The sequence below is a fragment of the Acanthaster planci genome, linkage group LG09, assembly GCF_054643075.1.
Source record: "Acanthaster planci isolate LZ-2023a linkage group LG09, COTS_SCS, whole genome shotgun sequence".
In the NCBI taxonomy this organism is placed as follows: Eukaryota; Metazoa; Echinodermata; class Asteroidea; order Valvatida; family Acanthasteridae; genus Acanthaster; species Acanthaster planci.
The window spans coordinates 20,896,567-20,912,397 of record NC_141785.1 but is presented as its reverse complement, the minus strand read 5'-3'; the positions used below and the strand labels follow the sequence as shown (position 1 = coordinate 20,912,397).

The 15,831-nt window shown below is 41.3% G+C and overlaps 1 protein-coding gene across 2 annotated transcripts in view; it reads right to left on the bottom strand.

The window, feature by feature from the left end:
- Positions 1 to 15,831, bottom strand: part of LOC110985396 (neurofibromin-like) — a 55,453-nt gene that overhangs the window by 5,733 nt on the left and 33,889 nt on the right. For both annotated transcript variants that reach the window (XM_022246387.2, XM_022246388.2), the window contains exons 35-54: positions 14,973 to 15,140; positions 12,399 to 12,657; positions 11,169 to 11,339; positions 10,975 to 11,076; positions 10,373 to 10,507; positions 8,819 to 8,881; positions 8,136 to 8,339; positions 7,908 to 8,005; positions 7,071 to 7,245; positions 6,812 to 6,946; positions 6,204 to 6,321; positions 5,509 to 5,649; positions 4,997 to 5,202; positions 4,324 to 4,385; positions 3,579 to 3,801; positions 3,190 to 3,330; positions 2,442 to 2,571; positions 2,011 to 2,098; positions 1,081 to 1,654; positions 179 to 276 (exon numbers count right to left, since the gene is read on the bottom strand). In XM_022246387.2, the coding sequence (XP_022102079.1) occupies positions 179 to 276; positions 1,081 to 1,654; positions 2,011 to 2,098; positions 2,442 to 2,571; positions 3,190 to 3,330; positions 3,579 to 3,801; positions 4,324 to 4,385; positions 4,997 to 5,202; positions 5,509 to 5,649; positions 6,204 to 6,321; positions 6,812 to 6,946; positions 7,071 to 7,245; positions 7,908 to 8,005; positions 8,136 to 8,339; positions 8,819 to 8,881; positions 10,373 to 10,507; positions 10,975 to 11,076; positions 11,169 to 11,339; positions 12,399 to 12,657; positions 14,973 to 15,140 (3,291 nt within the window). The remainder of the gene's footprint in view (positions 1 to 178; positions 277 to 1,080; positions 1,655 to 2,010; positions 2,099 to 2,441; positions 2,572 to 3,189; positions 3,331 to 3,578; positions 3,802 to 4,323; positions 4,386 to 4,996; positions 5,203 to 5,508; positions 5,650 to 6,203; positions 6,322 to 6,811; positions 6,947 to 7,070; positions 7,246 to 7,907; positions 8,006 to 8,135; positions 8,340 to 8,818; positions 8,882 to 10,372; positions 10,508 to 10,974; positions 11,077 to 11,168; positions 11,340 to 12,398; positions 12,658 to 14,972; positions 15,141 to 15,831) is intronic.

Here is a 15,831-nt window from a genome sequence, read left to right as displayed (position 1 = left end):
TAAAGGCTCTGTGATACTAGATTCTGTGTTGCACAAGAAAATCACGCAGAATGCGCCAGGCCAGTTTTCAGCTTTAGGTTTCCAGAACTACGGCTACATGTTTCATCAAACATATTTGCTACCAGTGAAGATCCAGACCTAGCCCTAAGCATGGGACATGGCCTTGCATTGCACTTACACAATGGGGAACACTTGTGGGAATACTTGGCTTGCTTCTGCTAGATACTCATACAGAATACCTGCTTCGGCTTCATTCAAATTACGCACCAAGGTAGCCTGAAATGACAACCAAAGCAACAAGTCAGCTTTGTTATCAAACGCAATCCTTCCTCTAAGCTTATGGTTGTTACCGTAGTTACAGTAATGCTGCGTTAGGACTGTTGGTATCTACATGCTGTTTTCAAGTAAACACGGTTGTTTAACCACTTGCTGCCAGGCGGTTTGAAAATGCAGTGCATGTAGTCAGGACTTTTTCAAGATTTTCAGTTTTCAAAATTCTTTAAAAATTCATCACCATATTTAATTGACGTTTACACCCACACGAAGGACTGTCTGGTGGCCACTCTAGTCCGACAGACAAAATCTATTGATGCCCGAGTATTTCAGCCAGGCCTGCAGCCTTGTAAAAAGAGTCCAAATCCAAGTCTTTTCAATAGGGGCCAGATTAGCGTGCAGCGGTGCTGTGTGGCTCATTGCTGCAGTGGTGGAGTGCTTTTGTCTCCGGTGGTAATCCGCTCGCTCTAAATGCCCCAAGCCCTGGTACACTGTTTCAAAACAGGGCTGGATAATCTCCACTATTGAGAGTGAAAAAAATGTCAGTAATGCCCAGCAGCCTGGTCTTTTGTTCCGAGTACGGACTTTTGTTACAAGGCCCAGTTCCCTTTGTCCGATTTCGGAGACTCCAGCCATGCATATAAACACACGGTGTCTGAAACTGGAGTCCCTGGCGGCAAGTGGTTCAACAATTCTTCCAGAGATGCTCACGAGAATAGTCATGAAAGGTAGGTAATGAATCAACCGTTCGTTAACCAACAGTTTTTCAATGAACAAGCTTATTGTAAGAGTGACGATACAACTTACCATGACAGTAAGCAATAATGCTTGTATTAATGGGTCCGTCAACACCTCCTCATCAAGTAGTACATTCTCTGAAGGTGTGGAGACTTTCCGTTCTTTCCTCGCTCTAGGCACGACAATGTTACCACTGCTTTGCTTCCGTTCTGTCCTGGCCCTACGATCACTTGAGGCATCAGTTCCTTCGGCTGCTCGTCTGGAGGACGAGGAGGATGCAGATAAAGACGTTGAGGCTGAGGACGGCATGGATAAGGCTCCATGAGACAGATCCAAGCTTTTGTAGGGTTTCAGCTGCATCTTGTCGGCTGGCTGTCGCTGCAGTGCCGAGTCCAGACTGCGTTGGGTCTTGATGGCACTGGCGGCTGCGATGCTAGCCACGACAGTCTTCTGAGGTGACCGAGTCTTCTTGGTGGGCGATTTGGGCATCTGAATGGTGCTGACAAAGACAGTCTGCTCCAATTCAGTTTCGCTGAGGTGTTGGCAACCACGTCTTATGCTACATCGGCTGCGGACTTCCTCAGAGAAGGGCAAGAGGGCGGCAAGATAGGACACACTCTCTACATTGACATCAAACATATCTCTGCAAACAGTAAGAAAACTACCATAAGGGTTGATACAAAACTTTCCAACTTAATAGAAAGTGTCATCTGAAAGCGTCTGAATATCAAAGGAAAATAATGGTTATATAAAAGTGAATCACAAGCAGACCGGCAAAATTGCAAGAAGGGGCAATTGTAATACAACACCATTAAATATTTAAAGTAAATAACAACATCACAGGCAACGTGTACCACTTTTAAGTAAACAAAAAATTACAAGGAATCCTTACACACTGACAGTCCATGCCCATGATAGGCGTCATCAAGATCCTCCATAACGCTCTATTACTGTGGATTCAGTACATGGTTTATTCTAAGAGTCAGGGACTTGACTTACACATTTCGATGTTTGGAGACAATTTCTAACATCATATTCAGTATGCGAATGGTTCTAGAAACTGTGGTGTTGCTTGGGTGTCTAAAACCTAAGCAGGAAGAAACAACCAAAACAAAATTTAAAATATCCATCCAAATGAACCAGTTCAATGTTTTTGTAACGGAATACACTCCTTGATCAACCAATATTTGTACTTTTCCTAGAAAGTTTTTCTCACCAGCTACTGCCATTCAACACAGACTCCCTAAGTCTTCAAGTCTTTAACTATCATAACTTCCACATCATACTAAACCCAGAAGTTCAACTATACAAACTGACATACGTTTTTTTTTAAGTGGGTGTATGCACTATGCAGGAAGTATACAAGATCAAACAAGTCCATCTAGAAGGAGTCAGACGTAATTGAAGCACTTTTAACAGCCTTGTCATACCTTTGAGAAGATGTCCTACCAGGGCAAAGTTGAAGTTGAATTTGAAGCTGAGGCCTACAGCATGGTCCATCTGCTTGAAATGCCACTCTTCCAAGGGACGACGAACCTCCATCAATACCTCTTCAGGGCTCTACCATATTGACAGGAATGTTTCAAGCATCAAGGATTTCTGTCAACCTGAAGCCTTGTACTTAATTAATGAAATTTTCCCCCCAAAATAAAGCATATCAGAAAATGTGACAAATGGACAATGTGAGAAAGGCCAAGTTTGATTAGTGGTCATATGTCAACCACTGTTGATTTGCCCAGTATCCAGGGTATATTTAAATTAATGCATAGGTAACCAGGCAAAAGCAACCAATGGTAGACAAACTGGACTTCAGCAGAAATCTTGCTCTGACGGCAGTGCACAAAAACATGCAACTGCTAGTCAAACTTCAGGGGATGGACAAACAGACACTGGCACACACACATTAGGATTTCTATTGTTGCAATCTAAGTTCATTTCAGTACAGCTTCTGAAGTTAGCATGCTTTCTGAAGAGAAAAACCTTGATTGTCTCAATAAAATGTCTACAGATTCAGTTGACACTGGGTTAAGCTCATTGCAAGTATGCCTACCGCCAACAATTTCAATTCTTCCATTTGCCATTCAAGCTGGAAATTTAAGGATTTGGATCAACACAAGGAACTTTCTCAAACAGGTCATTTTCCTGAGTACTTCTGGCGAGAAAAAACTTGCCACTTACAACTTCATTGAATACACCTTGCTCATCTAACGTGTGTAGATTCTGTTCCAATAACGCTAGTCCAGCTGCATAGAGGGACACTTCATCGAGCTGAAGCACAGCAATGGCTACCCAGAAGAGAAGCTTGTGTAGTGGTGAACTCTAAAGGTCAGAGGTTAAAGTATTAAAGGTCAAACTACATGCTGCATTTTGAAGGATTCAATTTTGATGGGGCTTTAGCGTTTATGTGTGGCAAAGGCTGGGATATTTTCAACTGGTTTGGACATTAAGGCAGATATGAAGCCCTGGTTTAAAAAATAACGTCAGTGTTCAAAGTATTTTGTAAATCTTTCTGTGTGGTATGTGAAATTGCTGAATCTTTTTCTGACATGGTCTGATGTTGCACTTACTTTCCGTAGCAGGGGTTGTAGTCTGGTTAACGCTATGACGATAGACTCAATCAATAGTAAGCTACTAGGGAGCTGAGGCGGTTCCCAGTCCTTGACAGCATGTACAGCTACGGCTAACATGTGCAATAGATGCTTAATCTGTACTGGATCAACTTGCTTGCTGATGCAACCAAAGACGACCATGGCGCGGGGCTGGAGAGCTGGGTTCTCACAGAAGGCAAACCTGAGGACCATTACAGGATGAGGAAATGTTCACAGTTGAAATGGGAACATGCCAGAAGGCCTCAGCAAGCGCACAACCACAGGGTTTAGAGGTCTAGTATTCAAGAGGTCGTTGGTTCCATTCTCATCAAAGAAAGCAACCAAAGCGTGTTGAGGGTTGGGGTTAAGGAACTTTAAAAAACAGTTTTTTTTTGTTTATAAATAGATCAATTTACAGTCTCATCACTTTATTTGAATGTTTACGAATGATGACATTAGAGAAACAAAGAACAATCATCGACCATGCAGCTCCAAGAGAAACGTTGTACTGTGTTTTCAAAGTTAAAACAATCACCTCAAATCAAGAAAAAGTTTCATGGCTGAACAATATAAAGTTGCTTCACTACGATGGTGAAGGGTAAAACCAAATGGTGAACTTACATCAGTCTGACTAAAATTTAGCTGCATAATCGTTCTAACTAGATTTGTCACGGTACCTATACTCTAACTCATAAACAAATTGAATGAGTCCCCAGTGACTTACTCTCTTGTGCGCTTGTGCCATTCTGCCAGCCACTGGCAGTCAGGAATGTCTCTCATGCAAGCCTGAGCAGTGAAAAGCAGAGAAGAACTTTATGAGTTGGCTCTCAATTGGTTCTTGTCAAGGAAGAGTGGGGCAGAGAATGGTCAGTGCTGTTTCCATAGTAAACCAAAAAGATCCAAATTGTGATTTGTTTCTTGAGTTATGGCAAAGAGAAAAACCCTGATTCATTCACCACCACCCACTCACCTCCACCCGAGCAACCTGCCTCATCCTGTCTACAATCAGCATCAAAAGAAAGACAAATAATCATTGCATCTGAAACAGCACATAATAGGCCAGGCAACTGAGCAGATGTCAGAAGCATTTGTCTATTAATAGCATTGGTAATGATAGCAAGATTTCCTTAAAAAAAAAAAGGCAGGATCTAAATAATGGAGAGGCTATTTACATGAAGAACAATTCACTTCAGAAGTGGAAGGACAGTCCTGGAGAAACTCTAGGGGAGTGTTTCAGAAAATAAGGAAGAAGAAGCTGACTATAGTGGGACTTCAAAACACAAAGTTGGCAGAAGTCCAAAGCTGAAGAATGCATCCTATTAGCATCTATATCCCATCAAACACGTTAAAAGTAAACACTCCCCCCCTCCCAATGAATGCTCCTCCCCCCTTCTCACCTCCATGATCTCCAGCAGCGCATCAGTGACTGTCTCCAGTGAGCTAAGTGGCATGATTTCAAGGTTTTGGCTCAGTGGCCGTTCACGGTAGCTGGACCTGAACGCTGTGACGGCTGCAGATTTAACTTTACTGATACCAAACATTCCGTAGAACTTGGGCAAGGAGAACTCCGTCAGACCAAGGTCAAGAACTTTCTTTATCTCTTCTGTAGAAACAAGAAAACATTTTTAGTTGAAAGTGATATCATTTAAAAAGAAACAAACCAAATTTATAAAAATACAAGTTGGTGAAAAGTTACAAATAGACGTATATGTTACTAAATGCCCAGAGTGCCGTTTCAAAGAAATGAGACTTCAAACAACACTTCAAGAGGTGCCCTTCCATAGGGATTGTGACCAAATAATTTGACCACTTGCTACCCCGTGGAAAACTTGTACTTCACAAGTAAGCTTAATAAACAGTGACATGAATGTCAAGAGATCTAGACTAGGAGATTTGCCGAGGTATTTACCGCTGAATTTGAGTTGTGAGCAAGTCCTGAGGGAATGTAGAATATTGATGACTAGACCGTGGATAGAGGCTCGGAGAGGTAACGGTCCCGTAGAGATCAGCAATGGGATGATGTGAAACAACGCAGGCAAGTTATTGGCAACTGTCAAATCAAAATCATCCAATCAAACCAGTTGAAACAAATCATCTTGAGATGGGTCTCAGAATATCAAAATTGAAACAAACTTGTAACATTGAACACTTTGCACATGAAACCTTGGTATACCAAGAATATTTCAATGGCAATTGTTACCTATTGAACTGAATCGGTTTGGAAGTTTAACAGCTCACACTTAAAATGGAAGTGATTTGAGATTGGCCTTGTCACTGTGGCCATACACTAGCTGACATACAAGGTTCTCTGTTCTCAAATACCTTGCCCTTTTGAGACTGGATCATTACAAACACACATTTGGAAAAGTCTGAAAACCCATGAAAATCTCAGGAAGCTGTTTATACAGAACAAAGTATGATGTCATTTTTGAACCAGACAGCGTAGTGTAACAAATGGAGTAGACACAGGTCTTGGTTTACACGCTGGTTCTTCCCTATTCAATAGCAGAGTGTTTCGCCTTGATTTCTGACAACAAAATGAACTGTAAGAAGAGGTCTCGTCTTGACTGTTACCCCAAAAGGTGAGCAACTTCACTGACTCACCATCGAGGCAATTATTGAAGGATAACATGAGCAGATATCTGGTCAGAATAACAATATCATCCCACATGAGATGTTTCTCTAGTGTGGGTGTAGGAGACAGACAAGTCTTCTCAAGAATCTGAGGATGAGAGATAAGACAACGCCAAGAAATGGCAGTCAGGTAATACAAGTTGTCCACGGCAACAACTGTACTTGGAAGCAGGCTTGAACAAAGTTGCATCCAAATTAAACAGAATCAATAGAGATGGAGCAAATATATTTCTTTGACAAGCAACTCAATTCAACGGAGTTCAAACTCAAATCAACATTAATTTCATAATGCCATGAAAAATAACCCAACATTAATAACAGCGTTTACTAACCATCATCCGAAGGACTATTAAAATAGTATACTTTAATGCCAAGGATGAAACATTTTTTCCATCACTTCGATTTGACTGATCAAATTATTGCTTGCTAACTGATGTTTATCACAGGATTAAAACGTGAAGAATGGTAATTGGAACAATTGTCTTATCTTTTCCTTCTCCTACTTCATACAAAGTCATTTATTAAGGAATCAAGCCAATGTGGAGTTAGTCTTGATATCAAGCAGTTCCACAGCCTACCTTGCAGAGTCTATCAATGACTTTAGCAGAGACTAGTTTGACATTGGCAGATGCTAATGCTACAGCTGTGTCTGCCATGACCTCAGTCCGTGGTTGACCCCCTCCAGTCAAACCCGTCTGTAATTGAACAGTCACCTGAGGACAAAGGTCAAAATGGCCATCAACAATGAATATGCACAAGAAAGCAGAAACAAAAATTCCACATGCAACGAAATGGCTGAAATGGACAGAGACATAAACATTTCCACTAGCAACAGACCTTGATGAAGCTGTCCAGTACGCAATCAATCAGATCTTCCACCTGTCCAATGTTACCCCAGACTTTAGCCTGTATGGATGGGTACATCTGCTTCTCATCAATGGTCATATTGATCAGCTTGTCTAGGACCACAGACAGTTTGTAACGTTTCACCTCGTCTGATCGCTTGCAGAACCTGCCAATCAAAAATCTCTGTTAATTCAGTATATGTGAGCATAACTAGGCTTTCCAATGAGTCACAGTTCGGTCAAAAGCACTTCCATCCCTTTGTATTATTAAACGGTTATTTCAAGAAATAGAGTTAGTTATCAATAAATGTTGAATTCTATGCACAAATGCCCCCCTTGGTCTCAGTAAAAGATCACTTGATGAAGGCTGGTTCACTATTAAATAAGCAGAGATTCTTCAATAAATATAGTAAAACAGTGTGCCAACCAAGCAGAGGGCCGATTGCTGAACACAGTTTTTTTCTTTTTTCACGTTTCTGATCGGAGGGTTATTCAGTTTTCTAATGTGCAGAAATACTCTAAGCACAGCGTCAAACGGATTGGCTAGTTAGCTGAGCCCTTTTCTTTACAACAAGTGATAGAGTTCTTGTGCGCAGACTAAATGCCAAACACTCTCTCTACATTGAGTGAACCTTCCTGTTCACTGCTAATGATGCAACTGCTCTCTTCATAAATGCACTCCATTTCATTGTAATTTAAAGCATGATCTTAAAGCATGAGAGGCTCACATGCCCTACGTACCCTCATGTCTCTAAACTGAACTGGCTGAATAGCACCCTCGCTTGTGCATGCACTGAACCATTAACCCCTGTGTGAATATATGACTGACCTTGTCAGGTTCGGCAGCCATGGCGTCATGTACTCCAGACACAAATGCTTCAGCTCAATGGTGATCTTGCTGAAGCAGGTGATGCATTCTTCAAGGAACTGTCAACGGAAAAAGGTTCACTCTAAAAAAACACCGCTTCAAACCTTCTCTCATAAAAACAAAATTTGAGAAGATTTTCACTTTTCTAAAGGTGTCTGAGTTTTCGAAAATGGAAATCAATCTCTTTACCTCCAAGGTGAGATGTGGTTCGTTTGCAGCCAGTGTTTGACTGATGGAAACAATGAAGATGGTGTTATTGGCTGGTATGCAAAGGCCTGATGTCTCCAATAGCTGACCTTCAATTTTGAGGTTAAAGGTCGTAGTCAGGGCACACAGGAGGTTATAGGCAGCTGATCTCAGACACGGGTCATTGCTACCAAGATTCAGCAAAGCCTATTAGCACATCGGAAGACAAAATTACATAAGCCTTTTTGTTCATCTGGTACAGCAGTAATGAAAAATATTCAACACCAAAATCTTTCAGGCTTCACCAACAGACTTTGTTCCTTGAAAGGAATCAACTACAGCAAAGGGGCAAATGTGACAGGGCTCTACATTTTCGTATCAAATTTATGCTTTTAGATGTTGAAACTTTAAAAGTAATTCAGACAGAAACAAACTGACCAACCGATGACTTAAATTGCCAAACATAGACCAAAGTCATGGTACTTGGGAACAATTAAGGGAAAAGTTGTGCCAATTACTAAGGAAGAAATTCTTCAATCCTCACAACCAAAAACTGGGAAAGATTTCTACTGTCACCCCTTATTTTATGCGCGCTCTTTGTTTTGCTTTTGGGCAGGGGTCAAGAACATAAGTATACAGGTCAGATTTCAACCAAAGCTGTGGGGATGTCTTGTCATGATTCTCACCATGTTGAGTAGGGTACCAGGGACATCCTTGGGCCTAATCTTGGGATGAACTGTCTCAGAATCCTGGCAAAGAAAGACAACATTTCAGTAAAAAGTCAAAAATGGGGCTCATAATGAATCTTACACCATAACATTAGCGTCAAACTTTATGACCTGGCAATGATGTCTCCAGTGGCAGACACAGGCATGAGTGAACTGGGAAACATATGCATCAATTATGCATAAATTGTCTCATCTATAAATACAGTCTGGTCTCTAGGTTGGTTGCTACAGGTAGACAGACAACGCAGCGATAGTATTAAAGTAGATACTCTCATTTTTCCACCAATGAGATAGTGTTTCAGTTCAGAGTCAACACTCTTGGTATGGTATGCCACTACAAGAGCTTTGTTGTCATTGGGATGGGCTTGAGTAAACCTTCTGTGCATTTGTTTTAACTAAATTAAAACAACAAAATTAGCCTCTGAGACACCATGGAGATGCCAGCAATGCATAACTTCTATAAGCTACTTCATATTTGGTGCAAAAGTAAACGCGCACATGAAATCGTGACATCAGGTCAGATATTTGTGCTGCAAACGTTCAACACATTTCAAACTTAAATGAGTTCTGCTGCAAATGTTTTGTGATATCAAATTCACTTCCCTTTCACACCTCCTTGAAGCATACACTGGCCTTCAGTGGTAAAATAATTCTAATCAGTGTGCTTCATTCAGGAAAAACGTTTATTTTGGAAACTCCAGTTTCTGATAATTTCGAAGTCTAGAAACAGTTAACCCCTTCGCGACGGATGACGGTAAAAGCTGCCGTAAAAATTGAGATCCTCAGCCCACTTTACAGCTATTATTCTTGGCCCACGCTAAAGCGAACACAGTGAAAGAAGGCAGACCCTGGCTCTTATACATATGGTGATTGGCCTTTGTGTGTAGCCTAGAAATGAAAAGACCGAATTTGCATCATAATCACCAGCTTCACAATAGTCCCCACTTTGAAAAGAGGCAACGGGAATGTGGAAGGGTGAGTAGAGCCGCATGCCACCGAACAATCAGCCTTTTCACTGTGTAATTCAAAGCATGCAGAGCACGCAGGGCCACAAACCGAGAATTTGCGGTTTGGCAGGTGGCTTTCGTGGCTAAGCGAGGCTGGAATTCTCGGAGTCGGCTTTCAGAAAAAAGTTCCAATCGTCAAGGGGTTAACACTCATTCATGCTGCACACATAAAATATACGCCAACTGTTTGGGAACCTTTGAGACATTAACATTATAATTTTGACAGCAAAAATTGAAAATTACATTCAGAATCAAATAGTATTTGATTACATTTCAATTAAATTACCAGATAGTTTGAGTTAAATCCCTGAAACATAAACCTTAACTATCCAACCACCTTGAAAATCCACAAGGATGTGGAATTTTGTGGATTGGCCTATGAAAGTTATATGCCACTGACTTCAAAGCATACTGGAGGATATTGAAGGAATAAAGACAGCTCCGGATAAAAACACGGCAGTACTTAGGCTGGTGGGATCAGGAGACAAGACACAGAGCTACTTACCGGTCTTGATCTCTTCCATCGTGTCTTGATGTGATTAATGGCTTTGGTGACATCTTCTGATTCTTGGTGCATGAACGACAATGTCCGTCCATCTTGAAGAGTAATTGCGAAGGTGTTCTCTTCAACCAGAGTGACCTACGGCCAAGAGGTCAGAGGTTATTTACATGAAGGTCAGAGTGGTGTACAGCAAGCCAGATCTGACTACACCACAATGGCCTTTAGATCAACATGTTTTAATTTTGCGATTTCATGGTGAATGAGCCAAATTTACTGATGTTTGGGCCAATTGTCCACCGAATTGTTTCTTACACTCGTTTGTCATGTTATTTGCCGTCTGTGACAAAAGAACAAAAGAAACAGGATTGCTTTATCTTTATTGGATTTTAACTTCTAAAACTAATGTCTGGTCCATTTGAAGAAATACGTGAGCAAAACTGGCCAGAAATATAGCATTGTCAGACAAATATATGTATGCCTCTGACAGTATTCTTGAGGATAGTTTCTAGTAACTGTGCCCTGGTATATTCTAATCCATGATGAGATTTATGGACTTACAGAAGAGACTGGGCAAGTTTTTGTCACAATCTAAGAGTCTTACTGACCTCATCAATCTCAGAGGCGTGGTAGATGTCGTTGAGCAGTACAGGCATTCCAAGAATCTTGGTCTTATCCACAAAAGACACCTGCACAGCAAACTGGCCAACCTAACGAAACAAGAAACACCACCAACATAGTTCAATATGCAATCGCTTCATAAATCTGGGTTCTGAATGAATAACAATGAGCTATGACCCACCTTCATAGACACCTTGGTGTCTTTATGCGTCTCAGATAGCTTGAGTGCATTGCTGAATACCTTGAGATCTTCATCAAAAGCCAGCGTAGACTTGGGAAAGTGCTGTTGTTCAGGTTCAATGAACTCTGACACTTTGCTGATTGATTCAATGAACACAAGCTTCCTTGTCCCCTAGGGAAATCAGATCAAAATATAATAATTCCTGGCTCTTGTATTTCAAAACTGTAGAAATAGTTAAATGTTATTATTGAAGATGATCATTGGTAAGAAAATTTTAGTCTTGATTGACAGGAGAGAGGAAAAAGGGAATTTTAGAGTGAGAAAAAGCCAGGGGAAAACTAGTCAGGACAAAACCCACAGAATTAGAATCACAAAGATATATAATACAATACTGCTGCAAACTGCTTGCTGACTACAAGGACCTACAATACAAATCTCAAAATATGGACGGCCTGGCAGTTCAATCCTAGCAGAATCAGTAAAATAGGTGGGGTTTAGACAACATGGTTTTTCCTTGCGGGACTTATCACCTGGGATTCAACATAATCCAGGTAATGTGGCAGTGAGTTCGATCTTTTTCAAAAAATACCCTATGTTGCGAGTGTAGACCTATCAACTCATTTGGACAAAGAAAGATTCTGCTAGGATTGAAACGCCAAGCCCTCCATATTTTGAGAATGAGAATCAGACAGAACCAGCCATTTTCATAAAATTCTGGAAATAATTCCTCCCAATTTTGACCCTTGACTGTGACAGTTACTGGACATAAAGATCTCTCAGAGTAGTCAGAACCTTTTGGTCTGGGAACCAGACTACAGCAAGAATTACAACTACTAATGTAGTACTCAAAGCCCAGGGTAAATTAACAAAGAAGAAACAACTGAACCGATTCTTGGGCCCTTTTCCAATACTCGACTTGGGCTCTGTCTCAGGCTTCGTTCCCAAAAAAATCCCCGATAGTGGGCCTGAAGCATTTAAATTAAATTGGATTACTGTAATTTCTGACTCTCTTGCATCTTATTTGATGTTTTGTGGCACTATTGAACTAATTACTGCACTTACAGCTTCAACGTCAGCTAGTTAAAAACAGTTGAAGCCTGAGACGGAGCCGAAGTTGAGTATTGGAAAATGGCCTTGGTAATATACTCTACGACATAGGTCACAGAACAACTGATAAACTGGTCATCAAGCGATAATTGTACAATGAGTAAAATCAGTCCATCAATGCACCTTGAATGGAGTAAGTATCCTTTCATTACGCTTGATGTAATCTCTCAACCAGGAGTTAGCGTTGTAGATATACACCATGTGGAGATTCTCAAACATGTGCTCAGCATACAGCAGCCAGTGCTGAAGGTGTTGCTGACGGAAGCGATTATCAGGACCAAAGTTGGTACAGTCTAAGATGACCTCAAAGGGTCGTTGATAGAAAGGTTTGACGGTCAGCCTCACATGGTAGATCAGCTGGTCAATATCGATCTGTCCACACCTGACATAAAGACAAGCTTTTTTCATTCAACTTCACGCCACATAATCAGTACCGATGCCTTCTTGTTTGTAAAATTAAGATCCACCTAATGTTTAAGGCACTTTTTTCCTCTGTGACAGAAAAGTTATTATTGTATTATTTTACTATATTCAAAAAGTACTGTAGTCGTGAAGCATCTGTTGATTGTGAGACAAATTGAAGTAGGGGACGGACAAGGTGACATATGATGAAATGACCTCAACTTCATGCTGCTAATGAAATAATACAGCTCAGTAAGTTACTGTACTTTGGGCAAATCAACAGAGAATACCTCCCATATTTTCATGACGTATCACTTCTCTTTACAGCTAAAGCCGTGCAATTGCTTAACTCCTTCGCGACGGATGACTGGAGACGCCGCGCCTGGAAAAGTCTAATTTCCGGATGTCTGCGGTAGCCGCATACCACACCTGCAACTTTTATTTAGTGTACACCTGTAGTTACTGGGAGCTTTGCATTGAATGGAAATCTGGGGTAACTAGGAGAGTTGGTTGACCCCACGATACCCAGTAAATTGGATTTTATTCATCAGAACACCCCCTTTGTCTTTGATTGAATACCGTGGGTAATCTCCGTGGAGTGTCGCTGACTCCGCTGTCAGGGCTTACGCAACGCACTTTGTGTGGGCCCGGAGCGTGATGAATACAGGCCATTGACATGGTGTGCACGCCATTGTTTACGGCCTTGCTGGGCCCTGAACACGTGCACAGCACCCCAGCACCCAGACTCGGGAGCGAGGCCTGCCAAGAAGAAGGTCAAGACTTTGTCCATTCAATGGACGGCTGATGACAACTTCCCTCACCGACACCGCTTTCAAGGCACACTGGTGTTCAAGTGCAAGAACTGTTTCAAGGTTTATCACACTTGAATCTTGTGTTTTTCTTGTGTCGCTTTATTTTATAATTATGGAAAAGATTTAGTTAGAAGGGGGCTGTGTTAGATATATCATTACATTCAGAAAGGGGCTTTGAATACGACTTGCAAAAAACAAAACTTAGAAATATGCAAGAAAATTATGTGCGTACACAGCGCAAGATGAAAAATGGGCAAATTTTCATTGGCAATTGGCAATTGGGCATTGATGCTGGGCATGCATGGACTACAAGGGAGCGGGAACACGAGCCTCGGTGCCCGCCTGTGGCAAGCCTAGACCTTGTGAACTCAGCGGGCGCTGCACGCTTCGTTGTGGCCGAGTGTCAATGGGTAGTTAGTGTTGTCACGTGGGTAAGGCAAGTGCCGCCGTCAAGGGGTTAAAGCACCCCAGCCATCTCAAACTATTTAATATTCCTTGTGGACAAATTGAGCATGCTGAAAAGTGCAGTTTTTAAATATTTAAATTGGCCATTCTTTTCGAGGCAACTGAAGGCAACATTGCTGTGATTTCATTCAGCAATGCAGTAATTATTTTATGAGCTTTTCTGTTCACACTTTGGATCATAAACTTGCTAAATGAAAACATTGCTGAAAAACAACTGCTCAATGGCTTACTGAATAAATCATCCAAGAAAAAAGGAAATATTTGCCACCAAACAGAAAAAATCCAACAGTTTTTGGAACACAAATCAATGTAACATTGAGGTTTTCTGCTTGGAAAGACACCACAGTTTTGTTCATGACTATGAAAATATCATCAGCATAAAACACAGTAGGCTCCAAATTCTGTTACAAATAGCAAAAAGAATTGGAAACAAGGTTGAGACAAAAAAGTGAATCTTCAAGGATTGAATTATGAAAACTGTACTGCATAGACCTTTGCTCTTTTCTTGAAAGTGTCCCTTGGGCCAAATTTCATGAAGTGGCTTAGTGGAACTGACAGCTTTTCAAATTGATGTGTTGAGCAAAATTCAACCGGGAACCAGTCAGAAGCAACAGACATCATAGACTTTTTGGCTGGTAACCCATTTTTGCTAAAAGTGGATGTTCTATGTGCTAATGGTGAATTTCTGTGCTTATGCTGTGTCCAAATTACTTGGCTGCGGCTTGAAATTTCATATAACTCTATGGGAACTGAATGTAGCCACTAACAATATGTTCATGCATAATTTCTAGCCATAACCTAGTAATTCAGACACAGCCTTAGTAGCTCCTCCCAACTGGCCCTTCAGAGAAGTAAGATCTTTTTCTGAGATGTTCGGGTAAAAGTCTCTTGATGTAGTGCAAATCACACAGAATCTCGTTAAAAGCACGACAAAGGGTAACTACACCCAACTTTTATAACAAGAGAGATACAACTTTCTGTGGCAGACTTTTCACATTGTCCTTCCAGAGGGACTTACTTGTATTTACGAGCGATATAGTAGAAAACTGGATGTCCACAGCGTGAGGTGCCTTCCTGATAGAAGATATTAAGACTCTTAAGTCTCTTGAAATCTTCTTCATTGTGAATGTTCCGTCTGGCCATCAACTCCTCAAAGTTACTGCTGGTGAAGTCCATGCTTCCCCATCTAAACAAAAAAAAACAAAAATCCAAGTATTCAGGAAAAGTCTCCTCACATACAAACTCTGACCTGAACACTACAACGACTGGAACATTTAACCCTAGAGGATTTCCATCAACGGCACACCAGGATTGTATTCCGGTACATCACAAGTCCCATCACAAGTCCCGTCACAAGTCCTATCAAAAGTCCCTTCACAAGTCCCATCACAACTCCCTTCACAAGTCCCATCACAACTCCCTTCACAAGTCCCATCACAAGTCCCTTCACAAATCCCATCACAAGTCCCTTCACAAGTCCCATCACAAGTCCCTTCACAAGTCCAGTCACAAGTCCCTTCACAAGTCCCATCACAAGTCCCTTCACAAATCCCATGACAAGTCCCTTCACAAGTCCCTTCACAAGTCCAGTCACAAGTCCCATCACAAGTCCAGTCACAAGTCCAGTCACAAGTCCCATCACAAGTCCCTTCACAAGTCCCATCACAAGTCCCATCACAAGTCCCATCACAAGTCCCTTCACAAGTCACAAGACCAGCTCAGGAGACTGCATGCTGATGTCCCGTCCATTCTCCTGAGCAGGTCTTCAACGCACATTTAAGACCGGACATGCACATATTTATTCCCTTATTCACAAAGTCCCATTTTCAAAGTATAACAGCATCCAGCGATTTCTTAAGATCATAAACTTCATTCTA